Source organism: Petaurus breviceps, unplaced genomic scaffold, assembly GCF_028583685.1.
Source record: "Petaurus breviceps papuanus isolate PSGF00001 unplaced genomic scaffold, PetGlider_PUasm1.0 171, whole genome shotgun sequence".
Classification (NCBI taxonomy): Eukaryota; Metazoa; Chordata; class Mammalia; order Diprotodontia; family Petauridae; genus Petaurus; species Petaurus breviceps.
In genome coordinates, this window is record NW_027185754.1 from 26,598,625 (window position 1) to 26,615,356 (window position 16,732).

General features: G+C 39.4%; 2 protein-coding genes across 2 annotated transcripts in view; both read left to right on the forward strand.

Annotated features, from left to right (window-relative positions):
• Window positions 1-16,732, forward strand: part of PSMB7 (proteasome 20S subunit beta 7) — a 93,906-nt gene that overhangs the window by 64,408 nt on the left and 12,766 nt on the right. The window lies entirely within an intron of this gene.
• LOC138157202 (biogenesis of lysosome-related organelles complex 1 subunit 2-like) lies at window positions 724-4,008 on the forward strand. The gene has a single exon (XM_069082781.1). It carries the CDS (start codon window positions 2,992-2,994, stop codon window positions 3,331-3,333), a length of 342 nt encoding a protein of 113 aa, XP_068938882.1. The 5' UTR covers window positions 724-2,991; the 3' UTR covers window positions 3,334-4,008.

A 16,732-nucleotide genomic window follows, 5' to 3' on the forward strand; every position in this document is an offset into this window, starting at 1 on the left:
GTTCCATCCTAAATGGTTCCAGTTTGTATGTTTCTAGTAACTGTGGAACATGGGAGAAATATACCATGTAGGTGAATATTTCATGGCCTCTCTCTAATACCTCTTAGAAATCCAGAAGACAAAAAGTAACTTCTATGTGAACAAGTAATATTTAATCAAAATATTCAAGAGTTGGAGTTAGGAGGATGAGGAGACTCATTGAAGAGGATGTTGGGTGAAATTTCACATAAGCAGTTGGGAAATATTACCATAAATGTAGTAGAAAGAGCATTGGATTAGTCAGAGATCTGTATTAAAGTCCCAGTTTTGCCACTACTATGACACTTTAGTCAAACTATTTGACTTCCCTGGGCCTCAGTTGCTTCATCTGTAAAATGTTATAGTAACTGATATCCGGTTTCCTTCCACCTCTAGTGTTCTATGCTCACTCTATAGTATAGATCATAGTCTCTTTTTTAAAATGTATTTTATTGATGTCTTTTTTTAAACATCACCATAATTTCCCCCCAAGATTCCTGACCTCCCTCATCCCAGAGAGTTCTCCTGTATAACTGATATTTTTTTAAAGACAAAAAAAAGAAAAAGATGAGGCGAAAAAATGAACATAACTGATTTGCAAATGTTTGAAAATATATGCAGTGTATAACATTTATGGACCTCACCTTTTTTTTTTTAATTTTTTTGTCTTTATTAATTTGTTTACTTTTAATATGGACTTCACCTTTACAAAGGTATGAGAGTGTCTCTATATCTCTTCTTTCAAGCTGTATTTATTTATAGTTTTTTACCCTTTACTTCTGATTGTGTGTGTGTGTGTGTGATGGTTCTTTCTGTTTATATTGTAGTTATTGGACATACTGTTCTCTTGGCTCTACTTAACTTCATTCTGCATCAGTTCATATAGAACTGGCCATGCTTCTGTCTATTCACCACTTGTCATTTCTTACAGCGCCATAACAATAGTCTATTACACTTATGTACTACCGTTCTTTTTTAGCTGTTCCCCAATCAGTGGGAATCTACTTTGTTTCCAAATTTTTGTTATCACAAAAAGTGCTGCTACAAATATTTTAGTATATGTGGGGACTTTCTTCATATCATTGGCCTCTTTGAGGCATAAGCCTAGCCTAGAGTCTCTGAATCAAAAGCTCTGGCCATTTTAGTAACTGTATTTGCATAATTCCAAATTTACTTTCCAGAATGGTTGTTCAGACTCACAGCTTCACCAATAATGCACTAGTGTTCCTATCGTTCCACAGTCTCTCCAAAATTGACTTCCCATCTTTTGTAACTTTTGCTAATTTGCAGGGTATGGGGTGAAACTTTAGGGTTTTGTGGAGTATACTTTCAAATGGTTCTTAATAGCTTGCAATTCTTCCTTTTGATAAGTTTGTTCACATTCTTTGACTACTTTGTTTTTTTTTAATTTTTTTTGTTGTTTGCATATATTTGTTAATTGTTTATATATCTTAGATACTAAACCCTTCTCAGAAATTTGACACAGATTCCCCTCTCTCGCCCCCCTGTGACCACTTCCCTTCTTATCTTTGTTTTATTTGTAATCATGTTCATATATGTCTTTTTGTAACTGGTTAATTGCCATTGCTGATTTGGTCTAAAAAAAAGTTCATAATTTAGAGCAAATAAAATTTCCCCCTTTGCCTAGACTGTTTTTCCTGTTGTGCTAGTCACTATCTGGAACATATAATGCTTTGAAAAAGATGAGTTAGTACAGAAGCTGGAAATTCCAAGGTCAAAAGCTTTGAGAAAAGTAGAGTGATAGGATTTACAAGCCATTTTATTATGCAGAAAGTTCATTCTGTTGTGCAAATATGTTTAATAACATTTTCATCATAGCTTACTTATTAATAAGTGGTGGCTATCGCTACAATAGAGAAAGTTAGAAGAGGAACCCTAAATTTAACCCCCTGAATGATTAACTAAATTGCAAATTTAAGACATTATCTGACTTGGAGACTGGTGTAAAACAATGTATTTGTACTTTTCTATGTATAAGTGCTTAGAGGAGTATCAAGAATGAAATATAAGAAGGAACATTACTGGATGGTAGCTTAGAATCATATAAGTTTTGTCTTGGCAGGTAATTTGACATAAATTGTTAATGTAAATCCAGGTTAGTGGGGAAGATGTTATTTTAGTAAAAAAGATAAACTGCTGATTAATTCAGTATAGAACTCAATTACAAATTGAAAGTGTCTCTGCGGGACTCCAGGACCCTAAAGACAGCAGATGTTGAATTGATACACCAGCACATTTCACAGTGGTATGAAATATTAACATGGTTTATTACACTTGTGTGGGATACTGTATTAGAAAGGGGGAGGTGATAGTAAGCTCAGGCCTGTGAGTGGTACAGAGTACCAAATACTGGAATCTAATAAGCAATGAAATATAATCAAGGACACTAGCAAAGGAGTGTGTGTGTGTGTGTGTGTGTGTGTGTTTACATAATTGTGTAGAAAATAAGTATAAAATAGCATTCAGACTTAAGTAATTGTGTGGTCTTTGTGTGTTTATATTGTGTAGGTAAATTAATATAATAATGAATATTGAACTTTCTAATAGGTCATTTAAGAGTTAAGCTTAACTTGCTACCTGCACAAGTGAGGAAGGGCTTTTGGCTGCTCAAACAGTATTCCAGTTAGTTAATGATCCCTATGTGTATTGAGCCAATAGTTTTAAATTGTGTTTAGAATCCTCTTTACTTCCTGGCCTAAACCATTATGTAGGCCATATTCTTACCACATGGTGTTCTACAAAATGCCATTGTAACTCATATGCAGAAAAAAATTGTCCCTCGCCCTCTCCTCTTATCTCCCTTTCCCACTGCTCACCCTTCCCCTTTTCTCCCTTCCTTGTCCCCTTTCCCTTCCCTCTCACCTTCCCCCTCCCGTTCCCCCTCCCCATCCTTTCTCCTTTCTCCCTTCCCCCGGCCTAGACGATGCCGTGGTGGAGACGGCCGAGGAGGCCATGGAGCCCGCCGAGGTGGACATCACGGAGCTGTGCCAGGACATGTTCTCCAAAATGGCCACGTACCTGACAGGCGAGCTGACAGCCACCAGTGAAGATTACAAACTTCTAGAAAATATGAACAAATTGACTAGCTTGAAGTATCTAGAAATGAAAGATATTGCAGTAAACATAAGTAGAAACCTAAAGGACTTAAACCAGAAATATGCCACCCTTCAGCCTTATCTGGATCAGATCACTTTAATTGAGGAGCAGGTAGCCGCCCTTGAGCAGGCAGCTTACAAGCTGGATGCATATTCAAAGAAACTGGAAGCAAAGTACAAGAAGCTAGAAAGGCGATGAAAGAATTCTTTAGCACAAAGACTGAAACTACAAGAATGTTTTATGAGAAATATGTGGGATGGGACTTTATCAATAGGCTTCAGTTCCCAAAAGGGAGCAGTGCTGCTGACCCAAGGAGAATCCCAGCCCCGCCTCTGGCTGGATGTGTAGCTCTGGCCACCCCCGCTGTTTTCCTCAACCTGTACCCTGGAACCTCATCTTATCGTGTGCTTCCTTGTGTGCCCTGGACCAAGGCTCAGAAATCAGGATCAACCCCGTCTGGAGCAGACACAGATGAGAGGCTCTAGGTTCCCTGTCTTCTCCCTTGCCCCCCCCCCCATAACCTGTTTTCAGCTTAAATAATAAATGCCAACATATGACAAAAAAAAAAAAAAGAAATTGTCTTCAACATGTTTATATTAATGGCATGATGTGGTAGAATTGGAGTCAGAGGACCTGACTTTAAATTCTAGCTCTGACACTGTGTGACCTCAAGCAAGTTACATAGCCTCTCTGTGCCTCAGTTTCCTCACCTTTTAAAATAAGGAGCTTGATCCAGATGATTTCTAAGGCTCCTTCCAGGTCTAAATTGTACATACTTCTTTCATTTCAGTACTTCTGTGATTTCGTCAGTGTGGATAATCCCTCCATATAGTTAATCAGTCTAAACACATATATCAAGCACTTACTATGTGTCACACACTGCTGTAGATGCTGGGGTGGGAGGCGGGGGGGGGGGGGGAAATAAAAGACCAATAGTCCCTGCTGTCAAGGGGTTTCTATTCTAATGGGAGAGGAGTGGAGTCATAAGAGGTTGCCTAGGTTTTAGGGTGTAGGCCAGGTGCAGAGGCTATGTGCTAAACACAGGGAATATGAAGAAAGGCCAAAAATATGATCCTTGACCTCCCAGAGCTCACATTGTAATGGGAGACATAGTGTTCAAATAAAAGGAAGCCAGTAGCTAACGTGAGTAGAGAGAGCATTCCAGTTATGGGAGACGACCAGTGTAAGTGCACGATTTTGGAAGTATCATGTATAAGGAACAGCTAGCAGGAATGAAGCAAAGTGTAAGAAGATTGGAAAGGTAAGCAGAGTCTAGATTGTGAAGGACTTTCAATAGCAAATAGGATTTTATGTTTGATCTTCTAGTAATAGGGTCATGATGATGGTTTCAGTTTTCCCTTAAGTTATAAAAGCAGCTCAGCTGAGATAGTGGTGATAGGTGTGGGAGGCTTTAGGAGGGAAGAGTTTGGTGGGATAGGGAATCATTTAGGGAGGAGTTAAAGAATTACCTTAGTGCTGTGAGCCTGAGTCAGCTCAAGATTAGTGTAATAGTAATGTAATTTGATCCCTTTGTATTAGCAAAGGTAATAGGTACTTAGCACTTAGTTTGAAGTTAATTAGATCAAGCCTCTGTTAAGAAACAAAAGGTATGAACCCCTGTTGCTGATGTAACAGGAAGGGGCAGAACAGGGAGGAACTAATGGCTATATAAGGAGAAGCCCTAGCTGGAATTTCAGATCTTCTTGGAACCAGGTTCTGGAGGCTGAGGAAGAGAGGCCCAGGCTGGAGAGAATGATTTTTATTTTGAGAACCTGGATGAAGTGATGTTGATTCTGGGAGCCAGCTGCAACTTCTGCTGAAGACTTCCAAGTGCCAGCTGGAGCTGCTGAGTAGCTGCCAGAGGAAGCATGACTGTGGTGTCTGTACTTTGTGGCTTTGTTAAGCCTTGACTTCCCAGGAAAAGAGACTAAGAATTTAAGGTGGACTGGACACTGTGAGCTTCAGTGTGGAATAGGAACAGCATGGAGAGCTGGACAAGGAACTGGGAGCTGTGTGCCTTTGAACCCAGGTGGCAGTTGGTTAGATTCAGATGGAAGCTGAAAGCCTGCCCCGAGTCAAGATGAAGAGACCTCTCTGTGGGTACTGTGTAGTGATGAAATTGTGATTTACTTGTAACCAAGGAGTGGAGGGCCTGTGTATTTCCCGCTACCCCTTAAGAGGGTACTGAGTAGTGATTGATGATAGAATAGTGACTGATGACTGAATAGTGACTGATTTGTAACTTAGTGTGCCCCATGGGTAAAGGACTTTGACTTTTTGTACTTTATGATTGAATGACTGAGTTACTAAGTGATTGATTGACTAAATGATTGTACTTTGTTCAAAACTTTGTGACCACTGTGGTAAAAACTATGTGGCCATTTTAGTGATATGTTGTTGAGTTATGTCATTGTGAATGCTGTATTTTGATTTTCTGTGATAAGTTGTAACATTGTGAATGCTGTACCTTGATTTTCTGTGAATGTTTTGCTTTCATTTGTTATTGAATAGAGTGTTCCCTATCCTATGTAATCGGAATCTCAAAAGCTGTTCACAGCAGCCGTCCTCTGGAGAGCTGCTAGTGCTTGGCTTTACAATTAGATAACATAAATTTGTAATGGATCAGATGAACATTATTGTGACTTCCTCCAGCAACTTGTGAAAAGGGATGGAGAGGAGGTGAATTATATCACAGTAATCTAGGGTTGGGGTTTGGCAAGGTTTGAGCCTTATAGGGTCAGGGGACAGAGGATTTCCATGTACAGGGCAGTATAGAATTGAAGGGAGGGAAGTGAAATTTGAGCAAGAGTGTTGTCCAGGGAGAGTACTGAAGGATGGAGGGGTAGGAGATCAAAGAAAAGGTTTAGGAAAGGGAAGGAAAGATAGATGGATTAATAGGAGGCTATCATCTGATACAGGAATTTTAGAGTTTTTGATCATTTAAATAAAATACTTGTGAGTGACAGCCCAAGAATGTGACCCTCACAGTGTGTAAATGGAGGAATTAGGAGGTTAGGTATAAGGGTGGGAATTGGGATCAAGAGTATGACTGTATGCCAGGTACTCCGCTGTTTGAAAGAGAGAGAATGACCTGGGAAGTAGGTAAATTACTGCCTTTGGTCTGGGTCAGGTGATACATTTGAATGGAGTGAAGTTTAAATATCTCAACAGACACTTTTTGTTGCTCAAAAAAGTCCCACTTTTTGTTGTCAGGAAAACCTGAGTTCAAATGTAGACTTAGACATTAGCTGTGTGACCAGCCTCACTTTCTGCTCCACAGCCATCTGCATTCAGTGGCCAGATAGAGATCAGGATGACTGGAGATTGCCCAGGATGCAGTAGGAGACCTTGGCCTTTTTGTGCTAAGGTCTTTTCAGGTTCTCACTTTGTGTGACAGTGCCATTCAGTGAATAGGCCTCTTTAATTTAAAAAAACAAACAAAAAACCTTATGCCCAACTAGGCTGCCCTCCAGATGACCTGAGTTCCTGCTAGGTATTTAAAGAATCTATGGTCATGTCTGTGCAACAGATAGGCTCTGTAGACTAGTAGTGGGAGATATTTAGCAAAATGAACTGGGGGAAATTCCTATGTGTTTTGTAATTCATTACTCTGGTGTTCATAGGATTATAGATTTAGAGGCGGAAGGGTACTCAGAGTCCATCTAGTCCAGCTCTCTCATTTTATAGGTAAGGAAACTGAGACCTAGAGAGGTTGTGACTTGCTTAGTGTCATACCACTGAGTGTTGGAAGCAGGATTTGAACCTAATTCTTTCTACTCTTTCTACTGCATGCTTTCTCTCCTTATATCTGGCAGCAGTTTATCTTTCCTGTCTTTTTCTTATACTGCTTCCTCCCGTACATTGCTCTTTTACTAAGCTATAGAAGAAATACTCTTCACTTTCCCACTTCTGTACCTTTGCTTGTCCTGGTTTTTGTGACTAATGCTCTCTTTCCTGTCCTCATTTCCACTTCCAGTCTTTAATACCAAGTTCAAATAATCTTTCTTCCTTAAAAATTTCTCTGACTTTCCTCATTGGAAATTCTTTTTACCTTCTTCAACTGCAACTCCATGAATATTTTTATCCTGGTGTTTCTCATGTTGAATTTTGCATTCATGATATTTGTGTATGTGACATCTTTCTAGTAGGTTGTAAACTCCATGAGGAGTTTACATGACTTGTGTCTTATTTACATTATAGAAGTTCAACTGAAGAATCTAAAATGTTTTACCAAATTTGGAGAGGTAAATGAATGATGAAGAGTCAGAAGGTCATTACAAAGTAATACAAAAAAATAACATGTTCTGTGGCTGCATTATGGTACAGTATTGCTTCCAAGGAATTGAAGATGACTATCAATCACCCAGAGGGCAATGGCAAGGAGCCTGGTGGGTTTGAATAAGCAATAACACATTATAACTAAGGAACTAGAATAACAGGTATGAAATAGATTTTTTTTAAAAAGGAACATGCACTGACTACTTGACCAGAATAGGGGATATGAACTATCTATGTAGAGAAAGCAAGAATACCCCCCAGCTCATTGAGTGGAATATCAGTGGCAAACCAGCTGGAGGTCATGGTCAAGAGTTTCACAGGAGTAGAAGACATGGGTGGGTTTTGATCTGTATTACTGAAGGGAACACCCACATTGATGAGATCATAGATGCATTTAAGTTTTTGAGTGTAATAACTAATGATTCACATCTGTTGAGTCTTTTGTGGTTTACAGATATCAAGCTTGTGAGGCCTGATGGGGGAAAAAAATCAAAGTATGTGAGTTGATATTTTAGTAGCTATGTGATCTTGAGCAAGTACCTCAACTTCCTTAGATTCCTTAAACTGGAGGGGCTGGATGTGGCAGTGCTTCCCTCTACTTACTGATGCTTAAGCTGGTGGATCACCTGAGTTCAGGAGTTCTAAGCTGCAGTAGAGCTAAAGCTGATTGGGTGTCTGCATTAAATCAGGCACCAGTATGGTAAGTTCCCATGAGCAGAGAGTGCCAGCAGACCACCTAAGGAGGGGCAGACTTGTCCAGGTCAGAAAAGCAGCAGGTTAAAGATTCCATGCTGATGAGTATTAGGGTCAGGCCAAGGAAGGGAGAGAGAGAAGGAACAAGCATTTATAAACCAGGCACTGTGCTAAGTGCTTTAAAAATATCTCATTTGATCGTTACAACAACCCTGGGAGATAGGTGCCATTATTATCCTTGTTTTTCAGATGAGGAAGCTGAGGCAGACAGAGGTTAAGTTACTTACCTGTAGTTTCACTGTCTGAGGTCAAATTTGAACTCAGGTCACTAACTGCCTCTAAGGGAGTCCCAATTTCCAAAAGTAAATAAGTGAGTTGAAGGGGTTGGACTAGATGATAGTAATTATAGATTTAGAGCTGGAATGGACCTTAGAGATCATTTAAGTTCAGTCTTCTAATTTTTTCCCGTTTCCTATTAAAAAAAAATAAAAACAGTTATTTTTACATGATTCTCAATATATCTTTCTCCCCATATCAGAGAATTACACCTTTCATGAATTTTTTTTTTTCACTTCACTTTTATTTGCACTCTAATGTCATGTTTACTCCCGTGCCATAAGCTTTTGTTTCTTCTGGGATATCTTTTTCTTTTGAGCAACCTCCTCCCCTGGTTTGGGAACAGTTTGCTCCTTTCCAGTAAGTATCACCTCAGTATGGTAAGGAGAATCCACGTATGGACCCTGGAAGTACATCGTCACATTAGGGGAGCCTTATTAACCTGGCTATGCTCAATGACAAGAGAATCCACATCCAAACCCTTCAGTTCTCATTACTCTGCATTTTTAAGCACATGCAGCAAGAATTCAGTGCTCTTTTTGGGCCAGGGACCCTGTGTCCAACCCCTGACAGAAAGTAACACATTGTTTCTTCAATGTGACATTTTTCAAATACTTGGTAGCTTTTCAGATATACATACCCTTGATACCTTGGGCTGCTTTATGGGTGTTCTTGAAGTAGACCTGGAGATTTGAGCCCCTTGATTTGCATGATTTTGTGGGATTCTCTAGATCAAAGAGAGTACCTCACCATTTTAAATGATTACCTAGGACGGCTCAAGGGAGGAGCCATGAAAGAATTTTTTAAAAGATATTTTAAAGACCAGTTCAGCAAAACTAAGCAGCACATCTTGGGTTTGATTCCAAATGATTCCAGAAAAATTCCATATTTCTGCTATACCATGCTAAGAAATATCAGAACTGATATTTGGCCCATATCTCCTGACTCCCACTCCAGAAATCTTTCCATTATGCCTCTCTGATAACAAATAGGTATCTTTAGTTCTATTCCTTGGCGTAGGTGCTTTTTGAACATCACAAGTGCTTTTCAGAATCTTTGTACAAAGCCCATAACTATCTTTGAGAGGCCTGTTAATTCTGTTTGTCTCAAAAAATGATATACTATAAATTTAAAGCAAGCAAGGACTTCCTAGTCCAACTCCTCATTTTACAGATGGAGAAACCAAGGTCCAGAGAAGATGGGAACACCTTGCCCAGGGTTACAGGTACCCAATAACCAAGGCAAGATACGATCTTGTCCTCTCCCTCTGAATCTATTGCTCTTTTCATTGTACCGTGAACTTTATCATTAGTGTGTAATTTCATGGCCAATGTAATTGATGATACAATACTTAACTGTAAGTTTTATATGTGCATGAGAGAGTAAAGGTCATGACTAAAGTCTTTGAGCAAAGGCTTTGCCGAAGGGCATTGAATTTTACTTCTAATATATTGGTAGTAAATATTTGCTTTTAATGGCAAGATAAAAAAATAAAAAATGGAATATACACCAAACCCTTCTAAATCTGGCATATATACATATATATATATTTGTCTATGGCCTGAGTGTACCCTGTAATTGGCATTATTTTTCAATGTGTACCAAATTTTTTTTTTATTTCAGAGACTTTCATTTTAGGCTGTGGGCTCTAATCAGACTAAAGATAGCATGAGATTTTATCACTTAACCTATATAATAGAATTTACATGTGGAGACCCTTGAGATCAGGGGTTCTTAACCTGAGATTCATGGACTTGGATGGGAAAGAAATTTAATATTTCCTTCAGTTATTTCAAAATGTTCTAAGAATGAGTTAGACATGACTAAAATGCCAGACATACAAAAAAGGGTTAAAATTCTGTGTTCTAGACCAACCCCTTCATTTTTAGCTCTGAGATCTGAAGTCTAGAGAGGTGAAGTAGTTTGCCCGAGGTCATATAAATATTAAGACTGGCAGAACTTGAGCCCAGTCCAGCTCCAATTCCAGTGCCCTTTCCAGTATACCTTTCTCTCAGTAGTAGTAACAAAGAATTTCTAATTTTTCCCTCACTATAGATTGTCAACATTTGTGTATCTGGGGTATTAGAGGATTCAGATATCAAAATACCGATATTTTCCAAAACTGAAATGAATCTGTGATCTCATCAATGTGTTCATTCTCACCATTGATACTTATTACAACCTATCTGTGGCCATTCTCTGTGACTTGTCCATGCATTCTCACTGACTCACACACAGGGGATAGAAGTGTCACCCAATCACTGCACTCCTCCTTAGTTATCTGTTTCCATTGAATGGATAGCATTAAAATATGTGAACCATTTATTGTTCATTTCATAACTGGCCAATCTCTTTTCTGGTCATTTTTTTCTTTGATAGCATTCTCTAGACTCTGCTTATGCCCAACAAGTGCCCCCTCCAATATCCTTTGGATGATCCTCAGTTCAGTTTTTCAGACCGTAGTGCTCTGCCACTCACAGCCTTAAAAGAGCTCTGAGGCAATATTAGTGTTCAAAGACCCTCCCTGAACAGGACAGATAGGTGCAAATGCAGGGTTCTAAGAATGCTTCGGGACATTTGCTAGGAATTCAGCAGGTGAAACAGCATTCCAAGTATAGGCGACAGTGCAAGGAGAGGCCTGAAGGGTGGAGAATTGAGGGCCTGCTCAGGAGGCAGGAAACAGTTGTTTGACTGAAGTAGAGAGTCGTGGAGGTGAATGTAGCTCAGATTGGGTGGGGGGGGGCGTTTCAGCCTCAGGCAATGGGATTTGAATTTTACTTCAAGTATTGTAGGCAGGAGGGAGCTACTTCAAAATTTTGAGTAGGTGAATGACATGTCTAGATCTGCATAAATAGGAAACATTAATTTTGTCATTCCTTTGCTGAAGTCCTTTTCTCACAACCGTGCTGAGAGAGTAATCAGCATCATATGTTGGAAGGAGGACTGTATCTGGAATCAAGAGGACCTAGAGTCATCTCTCGGCTCTGCTACTTACTTGCATATTTGTCCTTGGATTTTCCCATGCTCTCTTCCCCTCTCTGGATCTCAGAATCTTCATTTGTAAAATGATGTGATTGGACTAGGAGTTCTCTAAAATGCCTTCCAGTTCTGTCTGATTTTTCTGTAATAGAATTATTTTCTCTAAAGTGCCTTCCAGTTCTTAGTCTGATTTTTCTGTGATAGAATTATTATTACTAATAGAACTGAATAGGACTTTAGGGACCATATAATCTTGTCTTCCATTTTACAGATGAGGAAACTGAAGCCTATATAGAGAAAATGACCCAGTGACAACAGAGATTCAAGCTCAGGTCTTCTAACATTCCAAAGCTAGTGTTCTTTCCAGTACACCTGGCTCCCTTTCAGAGTATTCTCATTTAGATGACAGGATTTCTCTTCTTTTCCTTCTTACTCTGGGAACTCACATTTCTGTTCTCTCCCTTCCCATGTTGTGAACCAAAAAACAAATTCCTTTCACTCTTCTCTGATGTTGGGCTATTTCAGCCTGTAAGGGCTAATTTATTGGCAGAGCTCTTTGTGACTGACCAGGCATGTTTTATGGAAAGAGGAAGTTTTTATTAGGATTAAAGATGCTTTGCTTTTCATTTGAGCATTGCTTTCTCTGTTTGGCTTTCAAACCTAGTCTTTCTTTTGTTCCTGTCCTATAATTACATTGCATCTAGCATAGCCCTTAAAATCTGTACATTTACACATTTTATTGGGAAAAAGCTACCTGCTTCTCTTTCCTTTCTTCTCCTCCCTCTGCTTTTGTGCTTTCATTGTCCACCTGAAACTTACTTGGGTTTCCTTCTTCCCAGTCATCTTGATACTAGTCTCCAAGAACAGGGATAAAACATGGGGGTTGATTTGAGTCAATATAGTCTTTATACTAATGTTTCAAGGACTCAAGAACAGACTTTAATTCTTTTGGAGCATTTAGCATACAGGGGTAGGTGCTTGAGGGACTGACTGTAAGGAAAAATACTGAGCAAAAAAGATGATAAAAGGTAGAGTTCAGGAGCCTGGGCCTCTCTTTTTCTCTTTAACTTTGAATCTGTGTGGAAGTTCCTGAACTTTGTGTTGACAGCTATGAAGTATGATTAGCTGTAAGACAAGTAACACTAGCACACAGGAGGGCTGCCTAGCACAGGTTCACTCTTTATCGGGTCAGACAGGAAAGACAGCTCCGAGGGGGTTAATAATCTTTAGTCGAGTATAGTCTTCTCACAAGGTTTGTTGATAATGGAAGCACAACTTCTCTCATCTCACAGGGGCTGGCAAGGAGGGGCATCTACCCCTACATCTGCATGGGGTCAGTCAAGACAGGTACAGTTTGTGCATTCAGACCCTAAGGTTCCCCATCCACTGACCAGTGCCCACCTGCTTTATAGGGCAATAGACAAAGAAGGCATATTGCCAGCAGTAGCCTCACAAGTTTACATCACTTCATCCCTGTATCTCACTGCACAGCCGCAGTGGATGTTTACAAGATAAGCAAAATGTTTATATTATTTATCATTTTACAATGCTGTGCAAGCATAGTGGAGATGTTTTGAACCATAATTGTGAAAACTCATATCTAATACCTGGGAACAAGAGATTGTTATGGCCATGAATCCTGGGAAACTGAATTCTAAGAAATAATAACAAAAATCCACCTTACTTGGATTAGCAAAAACATATTTCTTTAGTCTGGTTTTCAGACCACTACCTATATCTTGGGCTTAATATGTATTACCGATATGAATGACCAGTTTTGGCCTCTTTCCTTCAGACATATGCTATGGGTAGTGATTTTTCTTTACTGTGAATATTGCAGTGTATATTTTCTTTTGCAGCTTGGTTCTTGGATGCTTCTCCCTCTAGAAGTTTTCATTCTTTCTAATTTTTATGTTCAGAGTAGTTATTTGCACAGGGTAACATTTTAAGAGGGACCTTGACAAGGTAGACTGCAGCCATAGGAGAAAAACCAGAATGCTAAGAGGATCCCAAACATTGTCATGATAATTAGTTTATCAGCTGAGAATATTTAGCCTAGAGAAGAATAGACTTGGGAGGAGTGGGTGATGAAGAGAAGGAGAGGACGATAAGATAATTAATTTCAAATATCTCTTATGTGGGAGAGGGATTACAGTTATTTGTAATTTCAGATAATAGAACTAGAAATGTTCCTCGGAAATCATAGACTTATATTTTACCTCAGTATAAAAAAGGGCTGTTACAATGTGAGCTTTCAGAAAATGCTCTCTTTTTAAGTGGTAAATTCCCAGTCACTGTAAATATTCAATTAAAGGCTGGATGACCACTTGTCAGATGTTAGAGGTTGAACTAAATCTAAATCGCCCTTAAGAACTATTTAAAATTTTTTAAGATAATATTTTTATGTCTCCAGGGTATTAGTAATGTGTTGCCTTCTGCTGGATAAATAAAGTCCAGGCCCTCCCTGTTAGGTCCTGTGTGCTGAGGTGTAGTACCTCTGATACCCTCTGGGTTGGGGTCAGTTGTTATGCAAATAGGCATACCCTGTAAACCTCTAAGTTTCCTGCTGTCCATCATCTTGCATTCCCATAAATGATAGGACTTCTCTCCTGTCTGGTCACCTCATAGAATCTATTCACCAGAGCCCATTGGCAGGAAAGGGAAGAGTGGGGATAGCTGCACAAGAAAACATAACCACACAGCCCCTAATTCCCTACTCCACAGATGCAATCAGCACCAGATGCAGTTCAATTATACTTAACAATTCCCAGGTGTTTGCATAGGAATACTGCGTTTACCCAAATAACTCTCACAGAAAACAAAAACCAAATTCTTACAAATTTGACTTATGACTGCCACACAGTGCTGGTTTTCAGAAAATTAGATCAACTTTTTTGCCTTAAAATACCTGCATATGTATCAGCTATATTGCAGAACAGAGGAAACACACTGCTTTGGGTGGTGATTTTAAACACTTTTTTAAGCTCTTTAAATTTTATTCAGCAAATCATAAGTGATTTCTTTATGTCACATTAATAGTATAGTCAGAAGTTCAAATCAGTAAAGATGTCTGTAAGCCTCTTTTTCTTTCTAATGAACTTTAGGTCTCTGTTGTTGTTTTCTAATCTTGTTTTGAAATTACTCTATCCTGGTTTCATCTTTTAGGTTGTCATAGCCCTCCCTTTACTCTCAGGTGATTGTATTTAAAGACTTAACAGTAAGATAAAGTCCATGCTTCAAGACCCAGCCACCCCACTTACCTAGGCTTTGTGTATAAGTTTCTCAACCTCTCTGAGGCCCCGGGGGGGGGGGGGGGGTAATCACCTGTCTTTCAAGGATCAATGGTGTCATCACTGTAAGTATTCTACCCACCTGTGTGGACTGCAACCTCTTTACTCCAGTAGATAATTTTTATGAGCTGCTGTAACTGAAAAAAATCATAATACTTGGTAAATAACTTTTGAGTGATGAGCCTTTCTGTCCTTAGCTGGATATAATAATAGCATTTATATAGCACCTACCATGTGCCAAACACTGTGCTAAAGGCTTTACATTTTCATAGCAACCCTAGGAGGAGAGGTAGGTGTTATTATTATCCCTATTTTACAGTTAAGGAAACTGAGGCAGGCAGAGGCTAAATCACTTGCCCAGGTTCACACAGCTATCAAGTGTCTGAGGCAGGATCTGAACTCTGGTCTTCCTGGCTCCCAGCTTAGTGCTCTCTCCACTCTGGAACCTCACTACTTAGCAGATTTAGTGCTGGAAGGGATTTTCAGGATTATTACCCCCCCCCCAAAAAAAAAAAAACAGACAAAAAACATTTTACAACACACATGTTGGAGAATTACCTTGAGACCCATGTAGGTTAAGTGACTTAACTTCATGCTCACACAGGTAGTTCATTGTCCATACTCGTGTTCAAAATTAGGTCTTCTGATTCTAAATCTAGTGTTTTTTTCTACAGTGTGTGATAGACTTACAGTTCATGACTAGACCAATCTTCAGACCTTTTCCAACTTGACAAGACCGTCAGAGTTTATTTTCTGCTGGTATAACTCTAGAAAGTAGGGTCATATCCATACCACGATGAATCATCAGAGGAGAACTTTAGACCCAGCTTGGAAGCATAACTAACATGAATGAATTTTTTATTTATATCCACACACTGTCTAGAGACAGACAGACATGAGGTCTGTCACTCGAATAGACTTGGGTTCCAATTCCATCTCTCAACTGTGACCTTGAGCAAATCATTCATCCCTCATTTGTAAAATGGAAATAATCTCTGCCCTGCCCCATATGGTTGTCAGATGAGGTAGCAATAATAAAAATAGCCCATACTTAGGGAATGCTTTAAAGATTACAAAGTGCTTTATGTATCTTATCTGATCCTCAACATCCAGTGGAGTAGGAACATGTGTTGTCCTTATTTTAAAGATGAAACTGATTGGGAGTGGGTGATAATTTAGCAAGGGTCATACAACAACTAAGTCTTATAGGTGGGGTTTGAACTTGGTCTCCCAACAGCAAGTCTAGTGTTCCTTCCATTATACAGTGCTACCTTATAATTGAGGTGTCGAAAGTCAGAAGGGACATGGGATGGCTAGGTGACACAGTGAATACAACACCAGCCTTGGAGTCAGGAGGACCTGACTTCAAATCCAGCCTCAGACAATTAACACAAAAAATTAGCCACTTAAAAAAAAAAGTCACTTAAGCCCAATTGACCTACCTTCCCCCTTCAAAAAAAAAAAAGGCAAAAGGGGGGGGCAGAAGGGACCTTAAAGATCTTCTAGTCTAGTCTCCTTACCCCCACTTCTCACTGATAAGGAAAGTGAGGTGTAAAGAGGTTAAGTGATTTGCCCAGGGTCAAGATACTTCTTTTCCAGTTTCCTAGAAGAGTTATAGTGAGCAATGGACCATGGGCTAGGTAGGTCTTTTCATTGAGTCATAATAAGCATTGTACTGTAACTCTTTAGAACTGTGGAGTCTTCATGAAAGGGCTCCGCAAGACTTAGGAACATAGACTGCTGGAATACAGTATATCGAATGCCAGAGCTAGAAGGGACCTTAGAATCTAGAATGCCAAAGCTGAACAGGACCTCAGGGCACAATTCAGAATGGAAACAATCTTTAGAACATAGAATCTTAGACCCTCCAGTGTTAGAACGAGAAGGGAACTTACAAGTGATCTAAAAAAAAAATTCTGTGACATGGAGGGAATAAATATTATTCTTCTGAAGAGGAGGAAATCAGATTCAGAAGAGTTTGTGATCATCTCATACCCCAGTCACTTAGCAAGTTTGTAGCA